The 21,517-nt window shown below is 39.5% G+C and overlaps 1 protein-coding gene across 1 annotated transcript; it reads left to right on the forward strand.

Moving 5' to 3' along the window:
• The first annotated feature begins 10,906 nt into the window (after nt 1-10,906).
• LOC130648268 (uncharacterized) lies at nt 10,907-11,473 on the forward strand. The gene has a single exon (XM_057454309.1). The coding sequence runs from the start codon at nt 10,907-10,909 to the stop codon at nt 11,471-11,473; it is 567 nt and encodes a 188-aa protein (XP_057310292.1).
• Nucleotides 11,474-21,517: the final 10,044 nt, after the last annotated feature.

Below are 21,517 nucleotides of genomic sequence, written 5' to 3' on the forward strand. Positions count from 1 at the left end.
GTTCCTTATGCCGACATTTCCGTATCTCTTTTGTAGTATTTTTTTTATCTTGCGCTGATGATTTGTTAGCGTTCCGTTTTGTTGGCATTGTATTACGAGGTGGACATGCGATAGCTTTCGTCTGATGGAGTTAATCTTCTCTTACATACATGTATGTATGTAAGTATGTATGTATGTATGTATGTATGTATGTATGTATGTGTGTATGTATGTATGTATGTATGTATGTATGTATGTATGTATGTATGTATGTATGTATGTATGTATGTATGTATGTATGTATGTATGTATGTATGTATGTATGTATGTATGTATGTATGTATGTATGTATGTATGTATGTATGTATGTATGTATGTATGTATGTATGTATGTATGTATGTATGTATGTATGTATGTATGTATGTATGTATGTATGTATGTATGTATGTATGTATGTATGTATGTATGTATGTATGTATGTATGTATGTATGTATGTATGTATGTATGTATGTATGTATGTATATAAAATTTGGCTAACACGTGGAAGTAGTAGAAAAGGTTACAAAAGTTTTCAATACAAGAAATTGTCAAACGCTTTGTCATCTACGACATCTAGTTCATATTCGGATTCGAAAGAGTCGCCATCGTCGCGATGGTTGTCATTAGGATCATTTTGTTGTCATTAGTTTTTCGGAATCAGATTTCAAGCTGTATCCAACATATTTTCGATTCACTAATCAAAACAGAGAAAGATGACGACCAGGGTTGATTTACAATATTCTTTAAATTTGCGGACAAATGTCACATGGATTCAATTTCGCGGATAAATGACACCTCAATAACGGATTTAATTTTGACTGCTTCAAATTTTGGCGGGGACTAATTTTGAGAATTTTACAAAAACCGCAAGAACTGCAAAAAATTTAATAATCCACTTGAGGTACGTGATAAAAGTTACAATAAAGAGACTGAACGACGATTTTAAGAGTCTATTAAACAAGATAACGCGCCTGTTCGAAGTTAAAAGCCTTTGTATGCTATAGCTAGATAAAGATATATACACATAAGCTGATTTTCACACTCTTATATGATATAACGTTTTAGTAAAGTATTTTAGCTACAACCATCCATAAAATATAGTGAGACAAGGGTGTGAATTTTTTAAGTTCAACGCCACAAGTAATTCAATAGAATATTTCTATTATAAGTAGTACGAAATATTCGCGATTTAACGCTTTTTGTCCATTTCGTCGAATGACTGGACAAGTACTGCCGTGTAAATAATTTTTGAGGTGTATTGTAGCTTTTACGATGCATACATACATACGCAATTGCAATTGCTGGATAACTCTACAACCAACCCAATAAAAATGTCAAGTGAGCAATCCACAATTGATTTAGACAACTCTCCTAACTTTGCATATCCTTGTTTGCATCCAACTCAAGAGATCAAAAAAGTAGAAAAAAATGACCAACCCTGTAATTATGGCTGGAACGAGTGATCGAAGAAAGAATTTCAAAATAATCTTTACCTGTACACCAAAGCGAAAAAAAATATAAAGATAAAATGCAATGCAACAGTTAGTTTCAACAGAGCAGTCACACGAGAACAGCGCTGTCATTTTCGGACCACTAAAACGCCTGCTCAGCTGCTACTGTCACATCTAAAGATGCAATAACACTGGGAATGTAATTAAACCAACCTCTTCTTTGACTAGATAGTTAGATACTCGACATAAATTTTTGTCAATATCGGACATTTGTTTAAAATAGTGCTGAGTCCTCTATCAAAAGAAAGTTATATACGTATAATTTGCTACAGAAAGCGGAGCTGATAGGATAGTACATTCTAGTACTTGAAATAAATTGAAAAATGTGGAGGCAAACAAAAATCAAATATTCAATAGTTAGCTCTAAACACAGAATTCAGTATAGTAGGTGTCGCGAAATAGAAAAAAATGGGGCCGACACAAAATTGACAGAAAAATAAAAGTCTTTTATGTTGGGAAATATCAGCAAGAGATATGTAAAGACATGTACAAAAGAGAATATAAGGTAAGTCTAAATAAACACAATAAAATTAAAAAATTTCAAACATTATTTAAAAATTCAACGGTTTCATTTACAATCAAATCACAACACCTGAGTGTCTGACAAAAAGAATTGTTATCTGCATTTTTCCAAACAATTACTGTAAAATGCCACGACACAAATGTAGAGTTAGATTTTTTGACCTTGATGCATTGTTGGAGGAAAAAGATATTCTTATTCTTCTTATTCTCATTTCGCACGGTTATTTTCTAATGATTGCCTCTTGCTTACGAAATAAAAAGATATCTTTTGATTTTTTGTTTTAAAGTAGTATGCAGAATAATAAATATATATAACACTACATCGACATGTTATTTCGACTCAGAACAACATGACAAGCATTTTATAACACAATGGGATTTGCATGCATGCTTTCCACAAAACTGACACAACGACTTCAACGTGGACAATTTTTTATGTGACCTTTCCGACCGTCTTTTTCTGCTACAAATTTTGAGACACAAGTATGGCATCTTGACCTGTCGATGGGCTTAACTCACCTGGTTCATCTATACAAGCTGGCAATGATCCCATCATAGTAGCCACTTTGTTTCTTTGTTTTTAAGTTAGCAAGCTAAAGCATGCAAAACACAAAAGAATCTTGCTTTAGTGGACATTTTTATTGTTTAATGCGAATAGAGTTGATGCATTGACTCGAGCTGTGTTGATGATGTATGAAAAGACAACGATGGGCCACCGTCTTAATGTTGGTTTGCAAGAATACGTTCCAATTTGCTGATCAATTATGTTAGTACCCCCTTTAGTAAAATCGAACGACTTGTGTACGGTTGGTTTCTTATTGCTGTCATTAAAGGTGGTGACCATAATTGGTTTCAGGGTTGTAGTAGTACATTCTTCTTACCACTTGATGTTTGGACGACGTACGAATTCCTGTTTAAGTTGAACTGCTTGAAGCACATTAGATTTCGCATAGCATACCAAGTTTTATCAAGCGATAGATAGTCACATGGTGCAATTTTTGATGCATTCGTCATTAAAAAGTTCAAAAAATGCTGTGACTTCTAAAAACTTTCGCCGTTTATTTTGTGTACTTTCGTCGTTAAGAGAGTAGAAGTAGGGATGGGTTCGTTACATGGTTTTAGGTTTCAGGCGTAAAACCTCCGCTTCCCTTCCTCTCCCCCGCCACCCCCCGTAAAAATGCACGACTCCATGTAAACTATGTACGGAAATACTAAATATCTTCGCATGCGCAAAACCTTCAATAGTATTTGACAGAGTGTGACGAAGGCATCATGCGCAAGTTAAGTAGTGGAAATTCCCTACTCAAAGTTCTGTCCATTTCAGAAAAGACTCGAAAGAACTATATACGCGCCCTGAATAATTATTTTGTTTGTCATCGCGTGCTAATTTCGAGAAGAAACATGGCGCCCTTGTATAAAAGAAAGATTGGTTGTTTTTAAGAATATTTTAGAGTTGATAATTTAACAGATTGATTGATGTGTGAATTCCAGTAAAAAATAATAATATATGGCATTCTTGTGATCATTGTTAAGTGGCTTTTATTTCCTTACTAAGTATGTAATGTAAAACGATTTTCACACCCATTAGCTCCCAGATAAACATTTCGACGAGCAAGTTAAGAATGACATAAGGTTTGACTATATTATATTGACTGACTAGCCGAAAACTGAAGGACCGAGCGGAAAATGGAGAGAGGCGTAATTGGTGTTACAAATTCATCGTCGTGTATTTAGTATTTTCGATAAAACTGGATATAGACAATGTAGCTAAGTAGCTGAATCTGAATACATTAACAGTAAAACTTGACATTGTTGTTGTTCTATTCTCTGAAATATTTTTTTTATATTTAATGTATTGTAGGAATTTGATATGAATTTATTTCCAATGCTTCTTGAAACTTCTTTTGTCGCGCTTTTTGGCATTTTAAACTACCATTTTTCTTGAAGACGGGCAATACCGATCCATATCGGCCTGTTGCCAAGAGCGCTAAGCCAATCAGAATGTCTGAAATCCCGTATTGCCCGCTTGCATAATCCAAACGGTAAACAATAGAATATATCAATTCGTATAACCTAAAAGTGTTTTTTTACTGACTTTTTATACTGCAATACCAAATTTGAAACAGTCAACAGTCCACAATATTTGAAAGTATGCAAAAAATAGCACACTTTGTTTAGTCTTCGGTTGATGAAAAATGCGAATTGTAATCTATGCTATTTTTTTGCCCACGGATAAATATAATTCCTTAAGCAATCCCATTTTATTTTGTATTCAAACTTTCTTAAAATCATTTAGCAATGAGTTGTGAGCACAGCTAAAATGAAGATTGTAAAGGCCGAGATACATTTGAAATTTTTATTTCGAAACTGTCTGAAATTTTTATTTCAAAAATATTTCAAAATACGTTTTCCATTGTTTCGAAATTAACATAAAGTCTTTCAGCATTATTTTAAACATGAATCGAAAGGATCAAAAAAGGATCAAGCAGGATCAAACTTCATCGTGTCTGCTTCGTATTCACTCATTCTTATGTTTTCTTCTGTTTATCGCAAAGAAAATGCACAAAAGCTTCTCATAAACGTCAGAAAAATGCGCACCTGTTGTCGGCAGCTTTTGAACGTATTTCGAAATGTAGAAAATTATACAACTCGATTTGCAGAATTTTCTTGCTCTGAAATACCTGTGAAAGTTTTGCAGCATGTCTCGAAATAAATATCAGAGCAATTCGAAACACTTTCGAAATGTTTCAAAATATTTCGAAATATTTCTGAAATAAAGTTTCAGACAGTTTTGAAATAAAAATTTCAAATGTATCTCGGCCTTAAGGCGTTGATTTAAAATTATTTTACTAACTTTGCAGAATCTGCATAAACTCGCTATTAAAAAGGTGCAACTAAAATACATTCACAATAGAGACACCCATTTCTGTTGTTTAATTTACATGTGAAGTTTTTATGCTATTGGTCTGTGACCACAAACCATTCTAGGTTTTGAAGCCTCTTTAATGACCCTGGTAAGTTGCTAAAAGAACATTTTTGAACAGAACTTAAGATGTTAGATGTTGTCGCTAAGTTTGCGCACATTCAAAGCAGCTAAATGGGTCGACAAACCAGGCCTGGTCATTATTTTATTTCTCTATTGTTTTTCCTTTATCTTTATTTTTCTAAACAATCGTCTTATTTTTTGACCTAAGCAGCAAACAAACCAGATTCTTATAAAAGCGTGACACATTACAACCAAAATAAGCAAAGGGGCAGCGGTGCTTATCCAGACGAGTGTTAGTGATGACGTCTGCCTGAACCCGTCAAATAGACACACAAAAAAATTGTTTACACGTTGCTTCCGATGTGTAAAGCTTGAAACATTGATCAAAATAATGTATAGAATCATGTATTTTCGACGAAAGGTTAAAGAGGTATTAAGGTTTAAAAGTTTTGTTGACGTCAGCAAGGACTTGCCAAAGTACAAAAAATCTTATAACGCTGATCAGGAAAATGTATAGGATAATGTATTACGGGGATATTACGGGGTTTAAAGGTTTTTTTGATAACGTCACCAACCCGTCCCTTCCGAAACGGATTCGGGTACTTCGGTTTATGAAACTTTTCTTATTTGGTCCCAGGTGGTCCCTAGTTACCCACGCGGTAAAAAATGACTTACGTCAGCAAGTTGTTTGGCCTCAAAGAGTTAAGTGCATTGTAATGGCTTCATTCATTAATTTATATTAAGATATTGACGTAAAAGTAGTGATATTGACGTCGCGCCGTAAAGTCAGAAAATTTAACAGATGAGACATAACTTTTTCGGCTACATCAAAGGAAAATGAACACATCCACTTTGCCTGTTACAGACACACAGACACACACTCCATATCATTATTAGAGACTAGTCGATAAGGCCCGTGGAGAAATCCACTTAGTCAGACGGACAATGTAAAATAGGTTGCTTTTAGATGTTTTGAAGACGTCAGCAACCCTCCACGAAAAAATTGGAATCTTGTGTTTACGTGGCCTCTATTGTGTAGAACTTAAAGCGCTGATCAAGAAAATGTATGTAAATCACGTACTTTTAATGATTGGTTAAGGAAGATATAATGTCTTAAAAATGAAAAAAAATTTTTTTTATGAAATTGGTAAACCTGTTGCCTTCATCGTATAGATCTTGATCAAGAAAATGTATATACCTTTGACAAACGGTTGCAGAGATATTGAGGTTTAAAGGTTTTTTGATGACGTGATAAACCCGCGCATTCCAAAACGGATTTGGGGACCCAGGTTTGGAGAACTTACCCAAATTGGTTCTAGGTGGTCCCTAGTTACCCACGCGGTGAAAAATCATTGACATCACCACCTCGTTTCCAAGTTATTTGGCCTCAAAATTTTAGGTGCACTGTAATGGCTTCACTAATCTTAATTAACTTAACGTTAACGTTTTTTTTTTTAACGTTAAAGTTTGGTAAATTACGGAGCAATTTTATAGGCGATGTTTAATAGACTTTATCAAAGAATTTTTATCCACTTTGTAAAAGTCACAGACAGACAAAACTAGTGTATTATTATATAGACTAGTCGATAGAGCGCGTGGAAAAAGGTCCACTGAGGCAGGGGGACAACGTAAAAATTGGTTATTTTAGACTTTTTGCTGATAACAGCAGTGCATATGCAAAAAGAAATTGACGAAATTTATCAGTTTATCCGTTGCGTCCTATTGTGTAGAGCTTAAAATGCTGATCCAGAAAATGTATATGATTATGTGCTTTTGATGAGCTGTTAATTAATGAGTTATAAGGGTTTAAGAATTTGCTGACGTCAGCAATGGCCCGTGAAGACACAATTTTTTTTTAATTTATGTACCTGTTGCCTTGATCGTATAGATCTTCAAATGCTGATCAAGAATATATATAGGATCATAAACTTTTGACAAACGTTTGCAGAGATATAAGGGTTTAAAGGTTTTTGGTGACGTCATTAACCCGTCCGTTCCGAAACGGATTTGGTGACCCATACTTAAAAGACTTACCCAAATTGGTCCCACGCAGCCCCTAGTTACCCACGCAGGAGATGACGTCAGTTATTTCCACCCGTTTCCAAGTTAGCCTTAAATTTAAAAGTTCAATGTAATGGCTTCACTAATCTTAATCTACTTTCCTTTGACGTCAATATTGCTTTAACGTCAAAGTTTGGTAATTTACAGAACAAATTTATAGGCAATGTTTTATAGACTTTATCAGAGAATTTTTATCCACTTTACAAAAGTGACAGACAGACAGAACTGGCGTATTATTATATAGACTAGTCGATAAAGCCCGTGGAAAAATCCACTAAGGCAAAAAGAACAATGAAAAAATAGATTGCTTTAGTTTTTTTGCTGACGTCAGCAGTGCATATACAAAACAAAATGTTCTTCAAACCTTACACAAAATGTCAAATGTCAAATCTTACACAAATTAAAAAAAGAACAGCTTGCAAGGTGCAAAATCTAATTGATAAAAAGTTACAACAATTACACTCACAGCACTAAACTCACAAAACCGACAGTAAGAACACCAACAGTCACAACACGGATAATAACAATGTCAGAAATAACGCATCTCAAATATGTACATCTTATAAGTGATTATGGTGAAAACCCTCAGCATTTTATTCTGAAATGTGAAAAAGTTGGCCTGCAAGAGTTAGCACAAATCAACAAAAATAAGTTCCTTACACATTTTAAATATTGTCTTTCCCTTAAAAGCTTATACAAAAATATGAAAAAGCCATAGTTTAGAAAACATTGAATGTAAATCTACAAAAATTAGTCATTTCAGTTGCATACCATTCTCTCCCACAAAAATTTACACAAAATGTAAAAATCAACCAGTTAAGAACACAAAAATATTTTTCTTTTTAAGTATGATGATCCGTACGAAAAATGTAAAAAAATCAATAAGCAAAGAATAAACTTGAATTAAAAAAGATCATTATTATGGAAACATACGGTTCGTAAAAAAAAGTTTACACAAAATGTAAAACAGATTGGTTTTTGAGAAACACATCTAAATCAACAAAAATAATTGCATTAAGCATGTATATTGCCATTACCCATCAATCTTCCACAAAAAGGTTATGAAACACATCAAAATCTAGAAAAATCAGTCATTTCAGTCCATATAGTCATCGCCCATTAGATTACAAAATCATAAACAAAACAATAACAAATAGCTTAACACACACACTTTAAATTCTATAAAATTTATTCCACTTATCATATTGCATGTGGTCCCCCTTGTAAAGTGCACAGGTAATGTGAAAGAAATTATAGATAAATTCCAGCGTGACGTCATTTGTTTGCTTTTTAGCTGTAAGCTCCTTGGCTCTGGCTTTTGCGTAGCAGGAAAAAAGATGCTAGGATTTGGTGAAGAAAGGTCTATTTCTTCTAACGGGAACATCGTTGGTGTTATAAACTATTATCGAGTGTAGGTTGATGCCTTCTGATTTATTTGAATTCATTAAAAGTTATAAGAATGCCTTTGTTTGAGGAAATGAACGGATAGTTACTTTGCTTTACCTAGCACTCCAATCCTTTTCCCTGCCACGCAAATGCTGAAGCCGAAAGAGCTTACTACTGAAAATGTAAACAACGAAATTCGTCAAGGATAGCGATACGGGTAAGGAAATTGGTCAATTCTAAAATGTGTTGAATTATGCGGTCCAAGTTGGATTTTAGTGTTTCCCATGGCGTCTATATGATCCCCAGCGATATGAATTTGCACATTGGAAATATTGTGAATTTTACAAATAAAGGTTTAATTAGTAAGGATTATTTTCTATCGGTATTAATCCCAAGATTAACGCAAAGCAGGCTGACATTGTTGATATTAAGCGCCGTCCTCCTCAGGCGAGCCACGTGATCCCTATACATCGTCCACCACAGGTAAGCCACGTGTTCCCTAAACACAGGGAAGCAGAGCAACACGATGACACCAAGGCCACATTCATTACGACCGGAGTGGGCGTTATTTTACTGTACATTTGGTTGAAGAAATAAAAAAGGTTTATTGTGTTTCAACAACAATTTAAACTAATATATTTACGATCGTTTGCCTCTCTTCCCAACATATGCCACAACAAGAGCAACGGCAGCAGCGATCGCCATGTATAGGTGCTTGGCTACATATTCGACAACTTTTGCGCCACTCTGAAAAAGAATGAAACTACTGTACCAATGATACCAGGCAGTACTGCACCTGCTTTCCCTGCTAAAAATTTTACAAGTCTTTCCAGCTGTTTTTGTATAAAGCCTTTTCCTCCAGCGCTTCTTGCCACTGCAGCACCCGCTTCTCCTCCACCTGTAACTGCAAACACAATAATGGAGCAAGCCTACGTCGGAAGCGATGCTCGCTATAGTAATCCCCTGCTCCTTGAATAAGATTTTAAGTTTTTCAGCGAGCGATGTACCGTCTCCCGCGATTTTCATTTTTGTATCTTTAATTGCCTTCAGTTGGCTTTGAATCGTGGATGACAGTACACCATGGGCCTTCAATGTGGCTGCTTTTTTATCCTGCAGGCTTTGAATCTCTTTCTTGGCCTTCGCAATATCCTTGTTCCAAATTTTTTATTGTTCCTCAGACATCCCAGGTAGTGCTTTCTTCGCTTCAATACTCTTCACATTGCACTCTATTTCACTATCATACCAAATTATTTTATTTGTTAATGATTTCAAGTTCCCCTTTATGGTTCGAAGTTAACGATCGAGCCCCCTTATTCGTGTTCGGTAAAAAATTCTTCTTCATCACCAAAGGAAGTTTCGAGAAGGCTTGTCGTTTCATCAACAATATTCTCGAGTAATGGCAGCATTTCCATATCATTCGCGTTATTGACAAGATTCAAACCAGAATTTATATCATTCAGGAGCCTCTGAGTCTTGCTGCCTTTGTTGGGTGTAGTATAGTCGGTAAACCCCATGGCTCGCAAGCGATTTGTGCTCAACTTACTTATTATCACTACAGAAGATCGTATATTGGATTCTCAGCCACTTAGTTCAATCTCTTCAACAAAAATTCGAACACATCATCATCTAATAATAATCTAGCTATGAGTAACATATTTGGATAAACACTAGATCCATACGCTGAAACCAAAACAATGTTTGTCATGAAGGGCAAACAACAAACTGTGAGGATGAGTCACATTCCATCGACAATGAATGATGTGATATTCCCCGAAAGTCTTCGACTATTATTTGATCTGGAACTAACTGGCACCAATACAAAACGTACTATCGTAAACAATATCAGCAAACGTCTGGTACAGAACCTGAAAATTGTACCCAATGGTCATGAAATTCAAAGCATTGACGACTATAGAGTGCTTGCCGTCTATCGCGATCTCTGGCTAACAAAATTTGAACGTGAAAACACCCTGATCTAGGAAGGGATCAATCCAAATGATGGTACGATCCGCGCCCTATAGGTAAAAGCTACTGATCAGCGGGTAATATTGAAGAAAAAGCGATCGCCGCAGCTTATGGTAATACCTTTTGTATTCCCCTCGGAAAAATGTTTGAACTAGTAAGAGACCTACCCTTCTATCAGCCTGGCCTACACGACAGATTGCAATTGATTCTCCATTTTGCACCGTATGGAGATGTTATCAAAGATGGGGGTACAGCAGCTTCAACGTCTACTGCAGCCAAAGTGGCAGATGCTACCTATGGATGGAAAAGGAAGCATTAAATGCTACGTCTATTTACTAAGTGATGCGCAGTTGAATATTTTAAATGGTCGTTTCCACGGCGTGGATTATTAGTGTCCAGCAAAATTTGTGTATGCCATGTAGGCAAACACAAAACAACATGGAAGAGAATAGGAAATGCACGCGCTGTGGACACTCTTTATCTTTAGAAATTTTCAAAGTCATGGAAATGGACAACTTACAAAACAATGCATTAGGTGTCTCGATATAACGAAGGCGTCACGTACCAAGTGCCCGCATCAAAAACGGAGATCAGCGTGCAAGGATTGCGGAGGTGTAAGTATTTGTGCACATCAAAAACAGAAATCAACGTGCAAGGAATGCGGAGGTGGTGGTATTTGCAAGCATCAAAAACAGAAAACACAGTGTAAAAAATGCAAAGGTTTAAATATTTGTGAGCATCAAAAACAAAGATCTTATTGCAAGAAATACGGAGGAAGTCAAATATGCCTGCATCAAAAACAGAAATCACAGTGTAAAGAATGCAAAGGTTCAAATATCTGTGACCATCAGAAACAAAGATCTCATTGGAAGGAATGCGGAGGTGGAAGCATATGTAAGCATAATAAACGAAAGAGTACATGTCTAATATGCTATCCTCCTGAGCATCTCGCTCATATTTTTCGGGTTCGAACTAGCCAGGCCCTACAGGTAAACAAGGAGCTCAGTTCCCAAGATTATTAAGGGTGCGATATGGCTACACTGCGTGCCCATATTGAAACACAATTCACCAACGGTATGTCTTGGGAAAATTATGGCGAGTGGTATATAGACTATAAGATCACACTCAAATACCGAGAAAATGGCGATGCTCCATTGCTTGCTGAAGTCGCCAGGAGATTACATTACACCAATACTCAGCCTATGTGGGGAAGCAAAAATATGTCAAAGACAATGGATATATTACAGAATAACCGTGACTTTAAAGGCGCAGGAAGTTTCAAAATAAATGGCTCTTATAGTGAAAGAGCCCCATACGGCTATATTCTCAGGGCCGACAAGTTGTGGGAAAACACAGCGCGTTCTGGACATTCTCAAAAATGAATACAAGAAACATTTTCACAACATTATTATCCATTGCCCAACTCTACAATGGAACAGCACTTACCTTGAGAGATCCTTACTTTGGAAAGATGATTACGTTTTTCTGATTAATCCCAAGGATCAACTTTTTGAATGGGTTGAAAAATTATCATCACTACTGGCTGGCGAAGATGCTTTGTTCCTTATCGGTGACTTTATAGCGAACGAATCTCTCGAAAAAACGACAATCTTTGCTTGATTTAGCGATTTCAGGTAGGCACAGGAAGCATAGTCTATGGCTCCTTACACAGTCTTATACCGCTTTACCGAAAAATTGAGAAGGCAAAAGAAACAGCTTTTCCTCTGGTACCCCCATGAACAGTCAGATATGAAATTGATCGACAAAGAGACGAATATGATCAGTAATTGGGAGGATATCAAGGTCAACTGAAAAAATCAAAACATTCGTGTCTATACGTAAGATTGGATCACCCTAGAAGCTATAAAATTTTGGAGTGACAAGAAATCTCAGGGCAGGGCACTTTTTGCACTTCATTTATAGGGCTGACGACCATTTCGACTCTCACGCAATACACTGGGATGAGACTTGTTTGAGACGGCTTTCGACATAGGAATCTAGGAACGTTTGTAAGGCTGGTGCTGCCACGGCGAGCTGAGTTCACTGAAACCTAATATAGTTAAAAAACTGCTGCCACTGTTTGGCTAAACTAGAAGCAAAAATTCCATAAAGTCCGTCATGGTAGTGATGAACATCCTTTTTTCTCATGGCTTTGATGATGTGGGTTTTCGATTTAGAGTGACCCGTCGACAAGGTAACCGGAAATGGGGTACCCATGCGTTCTAAGCTATAAGATAGCAGTATTTTCGCGACTCTTCCATTTCCGTCTTGAAACGGGTGGAGCGAGACAAAATCATAAAAAAGCTTTGTCGCTGAGTGTATCTTAGATCAGGCGGAGCACGTTGAGACTTGAGTGTTAAATTCATTCAAAATCGCCTCCAAGCCTCGCTTTATGCACTGAAGTGGAGGATAAGCTATCCAAGTACCTGCAGAATAGCAAGCAGTCGTTCTACATTCACCGTTAACAATGGGTTTGTTATTAGCGTCAATAGAGTTCTCAATTAAAATCGAATGAACGCGTTTACATTATCCAGCGTCAAAACGGTCTCCTCCATTAAACTTTGTTTCGCATTGAAGTGGCGAAAAATTTTATTTCTTTCCTGATTGCTAAATCTACCATCAGCGTCCCACTTTTCGTCCGCAGTACTGAATATGTCACATTTTTAAAAGTAATCCCGCACCATAATGTACGTGTCGACGTGTTGATTTTTCGGAAGCGTACCCTCTTGCGAGTTGCTCCCATATGAAAATCTTACCATGCTGTCACTTGCAAAATCTTTTATGAGGGGGTGGTCCTTATAATTTTTATTATAGTCGTTTGAAAACTCAACATGTTGACAAGTTCCCGCGTGATCGTCTGTGCTCATCCATGGTAGTTTTGGTATTTTTGCATCCATTTTGTTATATACCAGATCGGGAGGTCCTACCCTGTCTGACATGTAGAAAAAAAATCCATGCCTTCGCTGAAGGGCTCTGTGCCGCTTTTTACAGAAATTTTGCGAGTCTTTGACGATTCACAAAAAATTGTATGCGCGATTATTTTTTTCTTGGCTATCCAAGAAAAAATCTTTGGTTTTCAAAAATTACAAGATAAAAGATGTCTTCTCAAATTACCCTGTTTAGCGCTGTACCTGCTGGAGCCATTCGATGGCTCCAGCAGGTACAGCGGAGCTATTCGATGAGCACTCGCAACCTCATTTCAAGCGTGCTGATCTTGGGAAATTTTTGGGCATCTGCGATATAGCGAGCAATTTTCGATATTTGGTTGAAGAAACTACAAAAAGGCAAAAAATCTCAGGGCAGGGCACCACCTTACCCCGGTCTGGTATGTACGGAGGCGGGCAAAATCCTCATGATACCTTTATGACTCTGGATGGTGTCATAGAAATCACAAGACGTTCGAGTAAACCCAAGGCAGTAGCTTTGACAAAGTGGCTTGCCAAAAAAGGTGTTGAAAAATTCCAAGATGAGGTCAGGGAGCAGCGCAAGCTAATCGAAGAAAAAGATACGTCTCTGGCGCTCCTCGTGGATGATCTAGACGACAGAGATAAGCAACTTATGGTGCTGGAGGACGAAGACTTGAGGATAAGGACCGGCAACTTACGGTTCAGAGCCAAGAAAATGCAAGGCTTCGAGAACGGCATGTGCCACGTGCGCAAGATCCTGTAAAAGATAATGTGATAATGGTTTATCGGAAGCATACCACACAAGACGACAACTTTCATCATCTACCATACTATTGTGCACGTATTGTGCAGGGAGGTGCTATCCCCAAAAAACGACGATGGTTCCGTAACAACTTTCCAAAATCTGAGGAAATTGTTGTTATAGAAAATCCTAATGGTATGCACGCCTTCAATAGATTTGAAGAGGATGGGCATGTGGAGCGATATCAATGTGACTTCAGACTGATCGATCTTACTCGAGATGACTTGTAAAATTTAGGTTTTCCGGCACTGGAAGACTAGGGCAAATGTGGGGCGATAATTATGTGACTCTTACGAGTCCTAAAAAATTCATAAAAATCGATGGTAGTCGTCAACTACCCCTTGATGCAAGAAATTTACCACTCCATCACATATTCAGGAAGTACTTCGACATCCTCTGGGATTTGCATTAATTCCTCCGCGACGAAACTTCGATCAGGCCCGTCTTTCAAATAATACAGCACGCGACTATTTGGTTCTGCTACAATGCGATCAAGTCTATATGCTTTCTTACTCCAAAAAGCATCAGTTGCGCGTCTTTTCTGGTCTCCATGTTCTTCTCCAGGCTGTAGCAGATAGAGGTACAACCCATCCTCAGGCAAAGGGACTTCATCGGGATATTCTTCGCTTTTGCAAGTGGTACATCATCCAACTTTATAGCCTTCGAGGGCTTCATGCCGATCATGGCAGTCTTGGTGTTATTTAAATTTTTCACTATGGAGTACAAGTGTTTAACCCATGTACTACTAGTCTCCTCAATGACCAACTCTTGTGCATCCTGAGGCTTGAATAATCTCTCCGCAAGTACTTCGTTATAGGCTTCTACAAACGCTGTAAAGGTATGATGACATTTGGTTGTTGCACGCTTAATCTCCACCCCTTTGCCTTCTAACAGCTTTGTCACATCCGATTTAAATTCTGACCCGTTATCACATTGAAAAATCGTAGGATACCGAAAAGGTCCTGCTTTATAAATATCCTTAATCATGTCTTCAACCTCGCTGGCCTTTTTCGTACGCAATAGTCTCGCCACCTTATAACTCGAGGCTACATCGATCCCTGTTAGAATATATTTGTAGTATTTCCATACAGCTTGTCATGAGGCATATAAACTGGTGTATTTCGTTCGGGTTTGTTATGTTAAAATGGGGGTAATCCTATCTTTTTTGGACCCCGTTCATGTCTAAGCCATAAGAGTTGCCGAGACAGCCAGTGTACGACTTTCTTTTTGGGTAGTCCACTCTCTGAGGAGAGTAATTTAATGGCTTTTTGTCCAACCTAAAGATGTTCTGGGTTGTAGTAAATACTGCTTAATATTTCGGCTTTCTTCTCTGTAGAATTTGTTGTTTTGCTTTTGACATGTTTATTACATATCAAAAACGTGTATTTTTTTTATAAATATTTATACACAGTCCCCTCCCCCCAGAAAGGCCAAGGATCCAACAATGAATGTAAGCTCGTCGTCTTGTTGTTGTTTGGAAAGTGTGTAAAAATCAGACAATTTTGGGGCTTTATCGATAGTAGCAATATAGTATTCCCTCATACCTTCATCCAGTTCTTTGATATCCCCCCTGCCTGTCTTTTCAACTCCCGTTGTCTATTATACCAGTCGATTTTCGCTTGTCTGTCACGCACCCATTGGGCCTGAGCAGCTTGCAGTTGTTCGATTGCTTTATCATGCCTTTTTTTTAGCGCGGTCTGCGATTTCAACAGGAAGTGGTGGCTGCTCTGATATATCAGGCTGCTGTATTCCGTGTTGTTTAAAATAACAGGCGGCAAACCCTCCCCTTATCACAATAATAACCGCTGCTGTTCCTCTTAGATCTGCGGTAGAACTTGATGTACTTGGTGAACTACTTGATGCACTACTTGCCTCAGGTACTTGCCTACTTTCATCCTTTATGCAAATTCTTCTTGTTCTTTCTATTCCATTCGGCAAGTCTCTTGCCAGCAGCAACACGACCTTCATTTTTCTTAGTAATAACTTGCTTGTTCTCACTCATATATTTTTTCTCGATTTTGTTCGTTTTCATTTTTGTTTTTTTTTACAAAACTTCAACATGATTCACGGTATGCGCAACAACAAGAAGAGGTGCTAGAAATTTACTGAATGCAGAGTACACGAATATCCCTAAATCGGCCATCTAATCCTTAATAATGGCGTCCTCCTCAATATCTTGCTTTAAATTTTCAACACTATCAAGCTGTACAACGTTCCCTACAAAATTGGCGTACGTGCTAATTGCATGTGAAGACAGTGCCTTGGTTGTCTTTTCTCCTTTCTCATGAATTGCACGTTGAATATATTAAGCATATACCTTTTCGATCATATCGTTTGGCGCCTTGTCTACGAAGCCTTCCGTACATTTTTTTGGTAATAGATGCCCTTGCCTTTACGTATAGCATCTTTCAAAACTTGGCGTTTGTCGAGAGGTTTTTCCTTATTTGTCGTCGCTTCTGCGGGGGTATCTACTTCATCAAATATATTTGCAAGTTCAGTCATTCTGTTTATTGTATATCAAAATTTTAGAAAAAATAGTAGTACTATTATATATGGTAGAATTATTGCAATACATAAACAAACTTCTATTTATTGGAAGTTTGTATGATCAACCGCGCTGGAAAGCTAAAGGCACTGTGTGTATGAGATCCCCAGAGAACGCTGAGAGCCCTAGCTTACTTTGCTTATAAGTGGTCATGCCCTGGTGCTCATGTACCTAGACCAAGTCATGGCATTCTGCTTCTTTGACATCCCTTTGGACGAAAACTTGGTGCCCTCTTTCCCTTTGACGAAATAGCACTTGGTTGTCAATGCGATCATTCTAAAACCTATAAACTCAGGCTTAAACAGACCTCCTCTCCAACCAGTTTTCCACATCTTTGTCGTACTCCTCGAGCAGCTCACGATGCACAACATCACGAAGATTTTCACCAGAGATAGCAAAATACGCGCTATCTGTATCCATGTAAATATATTCAAAATTTTGACGATCCACGTACTTATCCAAAAAATTGTAGTAAAATTCCAACATACAAAGTTTGGCTAATTGGTACACCGCGATACCACATTGATAGGCTCTATTAATGCTGCACTTGTGTTTGCCTTCTCTGATCTCGTACGCATCACCTATCGGTTCCAAGTCTTCGAAATAGGGAGATCTCATCGCTTGATCGACCTTCCTTTCGTCTCTGGTAAACGTTGTATTCCCATGCCTTACTACATCCTCAATCATCTTTCCATAGAATGAATTCCCCTTCAACTTGGCCGTATCTCCAGTGCTACAATAGTAGTAGGGAATGAATTAAAGTAGGATTTCGCTCCTTTGACACCTTTAGATCATCAAACCCCATTAAAAAACGCTCCTCCAACGCCCCCCTCAAAAAGGGAATTTCCCCCAACCCCCAAATCCCGAATTTCCGGAAATCACCCCTCTCGGAAATTCCGAGAAATCCGACAATTCGAGCGCATGCGCAGTAACACGTGACCCAGTCGACAGAAACCGATAAGTCTAGCGCATGCGCAATCGAGTAGGGGAAATTTTCATACTCCAGGATCAGTGTTTTGAAGTTGAACTCAACTTATAATAAAGAGGATGAGTTGGTTCAAGAACGCAATAAACAGACTATGCAAAACTGTATCAACGCCAGAAGACCGTTTCATAACACAGGAAATGTGTACTATGGCGGTTCAAGAGACACCCTGGATGCTCAAGTATGTTTTAGACCACTGCAAGACTCAGGAAATGGGCATTGGGGCGGTTGAACGGATGCCCTCAGTGCTCGGGGATGTTCCAGACGCTTTCAAGACTCAAAAATGTGCAATAGGGCGGCTCAAGAAGAACCCCGGATGCTCAAATATGTTCCAGACCACTGCAAGACTCAGGAAATGTACACTGGGGGGTTGAACGGATACCCTCTCTGCTCAGGGATGTTCCAGATCGTTTCAAGACTCGAGAAATGTGCAATAGGACGGTTCAAGAGGAACCTGTGGTACTCAAGCGTGTTCCTGACGCTTTCATGACACAGGAAATGTGCACTAGGGTGGTTGAAGAGAAACCCTGGGTGCTTTGAAAAGTTCCGGAGGATTTTAAGACGCAAGAAATGTGCACTGTGGCAGTTAAGGGGGACCCCTGGATGCTCAATTATGTTTCAGACCATTTCAAGACCCGGGAAATGTGCACTATAGTAGTTCAAGATGATCCTACGTGCTCCAGGTTGGCTCGTGACCCGGGACATGTATAGTAGCAGCACTGATCCTCGAATACTCGAAGCCTATCGTCAGCGGAAAGCGGAGAAGGCGAGAATTAAGGAGGAGCTAGCCCCGATAACCTGGCATCCTGACAGAGTCGTGGACTGGTGCTTCTCGGAGGATGAAAAGGCAGACCTCGAGCTGTTGTGGAGTAGCTAAATAAACGATGAAGGAACACTGCGATGAATGTGAACGCGTACCCGATGGGTAAGACAGATGCTCCTGCGGACGAAGATTCTTCATAAAAGCTAAGATGCTCTGCTGGTCCTCTTACCAGCAGTACATCACGTACAATTGCGGAAGTTGTCATTGCGCAACGACAGAGAAAAAAACCCTGGTTGAGGTTTTATCTCTACAATAAAGAGGATGTTGATAAAATTTGGAGACAAAACTGTTAAATCCGAAGACTTTTACACCAACTCGAAAGTATTAAACATCGAAGAAGTGCAAGTCGAAAACCTTGTGCTGAGTGGCTGATACTGACCGCTGAAAAGATCCGTTCCAAGGGTGTCTCTCAATATACCGAGGGTTCCGCGCTTACTATGTCGTTCGATCTAGCCAGCTATCCCGAGTGGTTGGCTAAATACGAGGAGATCCTGACCAAAGTGAGTCAGTTGGAGGGGTTTTGTTTCAGCAACACCAGTGTGAAAAAAGGGCGGTACCTTAGCACCAAACTGAAGGAGTGGGATGGAGAGATCAGAACAAACTTTCACAAGAAAAAGATACCGCAAAAAAGCTGTGAGTGTAAGGTTGTCTCAAGCTGGCGAGTATCTAAAATCAAGGGCGCAACTACTACGCACAGACCTACGTCGAAGATTGCAAGTATAAAGAGGTTGAGGGATACGGCACTTGTTACTTTAGTGACTCTAATGATGAAGAGGGCTTCACTGTATTGTAAGTGGCTTATCAAGGTTCTATGGTTGTCTTCAGCCATAGAAACAAACATGAACGTTCTCGCACTGATAAAAAAAAGGGAAAGCACTACGCGTTCTTCGCTACACAACTATGAATAGGGGCCCTCTTTTCGAGGCGATCCGCAAAGCCAAGTACAAGGACGTCTCGACACAAACAGACAGTCCCTATTGCGAACCTTGTACCAAGCTTAGCTGGGACAAAATCTCGAAGAATACTCAAGACAGCTCGCTAAAAAGCAGCGACGTGTCGTACATGACTGTGGTGTTATCATTGACTATGATACTGGAGAAATACTCGAAATCGTCCAGTGTGTTGTTCAACACAGTAGACCCTATGAATATGCGGGCGGAGACTCTAAGTACCGCTGACATACTTTGCAGATTGAAGTTTTTTGAGCAGTTCATCCTTAGCCTTCTCTTGACCTTGCGCGACAAGCTGCTGTTGCTCCCGTTCGTTAATACAGTCCACGATTTTGTGCGTCCTTTGTTGGGCTTGCTCCTTCAGCACCAGGTTTTTTTGCTTCTCCTGCATGATTAGGCTGAACTCGTAGTCGATAATGACTCCATTCTACACGGCTCTCAAGATCAAGTCAACGATAGAGTTGAGCTTGGTCTCCGCCAATAGTCTTATCCCTTCGGGTTTCTTGGATTTTGCACCCAGTCTCTTCCCTGCGTTCCGTAGACCCGCTTGGCCTAACCCTACGGCGATAGTGATCCCACCCATGGCTATGCAGAGGGAAGCTCCCAGGCCCGAAGCCAACGCCCCTATTCCAACACCAGATGTGATGATGCTGATGCTTAATAAGCCGTGGTCGCAAAACCTCACCCACGTACCATGCATCTTAATCTTTTTAGCGAGCTTGTCCCGCTCTTTAATCTCAGCTCGCAAGTATTGTTCCACCTCCTCGATTTAGCCGAGTCTGTAGACTTGTGAAGTATCCTCTGTACCCTCTGGAGGTGCAGAAGGTAAGCTCGGGTATAGCTTAGTAATATCACTCATTTATTCTATGAGCAGGTGCATCGTTATTCCCACAAACTAAACGTTCTTTTTGTGGTGATACTCGTCCGTCAGCATGAAATCCAGCCTGTCTATTGAACCCGTTAAGGGAAGGTAAACAGGAGTGTCGAAACTCCACGTAAGCAAGTCTCCCCAAGCAGTTAACTCCTTCACCGGAAGCACGGCGAGGATGTTGGATTTCTCCCCGTTAAGCAGGCAATTAATTTCATCCAGCTGCTTACAAACGAGTCTCAGACGCTGGTAAACGTCGGTCTTGTAGAACCTGTCATAGTCGCCCTTAATAAACTTTACCTTATTATCGAAGGCCCATCTCATAATGTCCTGCAGTGGTTGATCGATTATCACATCGTACCCCTCGCTAACCCTAAGCCTACAGATTCCGTTCCTGAGTACAAAGAGCTTGATCCTATCCCCTGCTTGACTGTTGATTATGGCCGCGAGATCCTCGATTCGATACAACCCCCCCCCCCCGCGATCGAGACGGTGACTTCCGACGTCCCGACTTCCGTCGGCTTGGACCCCGCCTTATAGTTGTTGATCCCGCTCTCAGTGAAGAGGTTCAGCCACGTGGGTCGTATGCTGATCGACTTCAGAGCGATCCTCCTGCCCTGCTCTAGACGAGGGTTGAATATCGTGGGGTTCTCTATTTCCGTGACGTAGAGTTTTCTTATGTTTCTTTAAAAAAACATGAGCATTTACTCGTACAACCCGAAGGCAAAGTACGCGCCCAACCACGGCAGATATCTGGAGAGGTTCAAGGGAGATGACCTTTCAACGCAGGACATCGTTATTGACGCAAAGGGGTTCTCGTTCATGGTGAAATTTGCAGACATCTTCGTCGACTACGCTTTCCACTCAGGTACATGCAGCATTTGACCGCCTCTTTGCCTCTGGTGCGTGCTGTTTACCGGTTCCACGTCTACTTCCAGATACGCAAAATTCTAGCGGAGATTGACATCTCTCTACCGGGCTCCGATAGGTTTCGTCGTATCAACAACCCCTTCAAGAAGCAAAAGTTCCGGCAACTAGCTCGTGAATTTGTGGTAAGCGAAAGCGAGCAAGAGTGGAGGAACGAGACTCTCTTCAGTAGCTGGCAACTTCATCGCTCGGACTACCCTGGCGCATGCCCTAGTTATCAAGACGAGCATCCTAGAAAAATCCCAGGGTCTCACTCGTAT

The sequence above is a fragment of the Hydractinia symbiolongicarpus genome, chromosome 6 (assembly GCF_029227915.1).
Source record: "Hydractinia symbiolongicarpus strain clone_291-10 chromosome 6, HSymV2.1, whole genome shotgun sequence".
Taxonomy (NCBI): Eukaryota; Metazoa; Cnidaria; class Hydrozoa; order Anthoathecata; family Hydractiniidae; genus Hydractinia; species Hydractinia symbiolongicarpus.

Excerpts from the sequence above, each read along its gene's own strand:
- LOC130648268 (XM_057454309.1), top strand. The coding sequence starts at position 10,907 with ATGCACGCGCTGTGGACACTCTTTATCTTTAGAAATTTTCAAAGTCAT.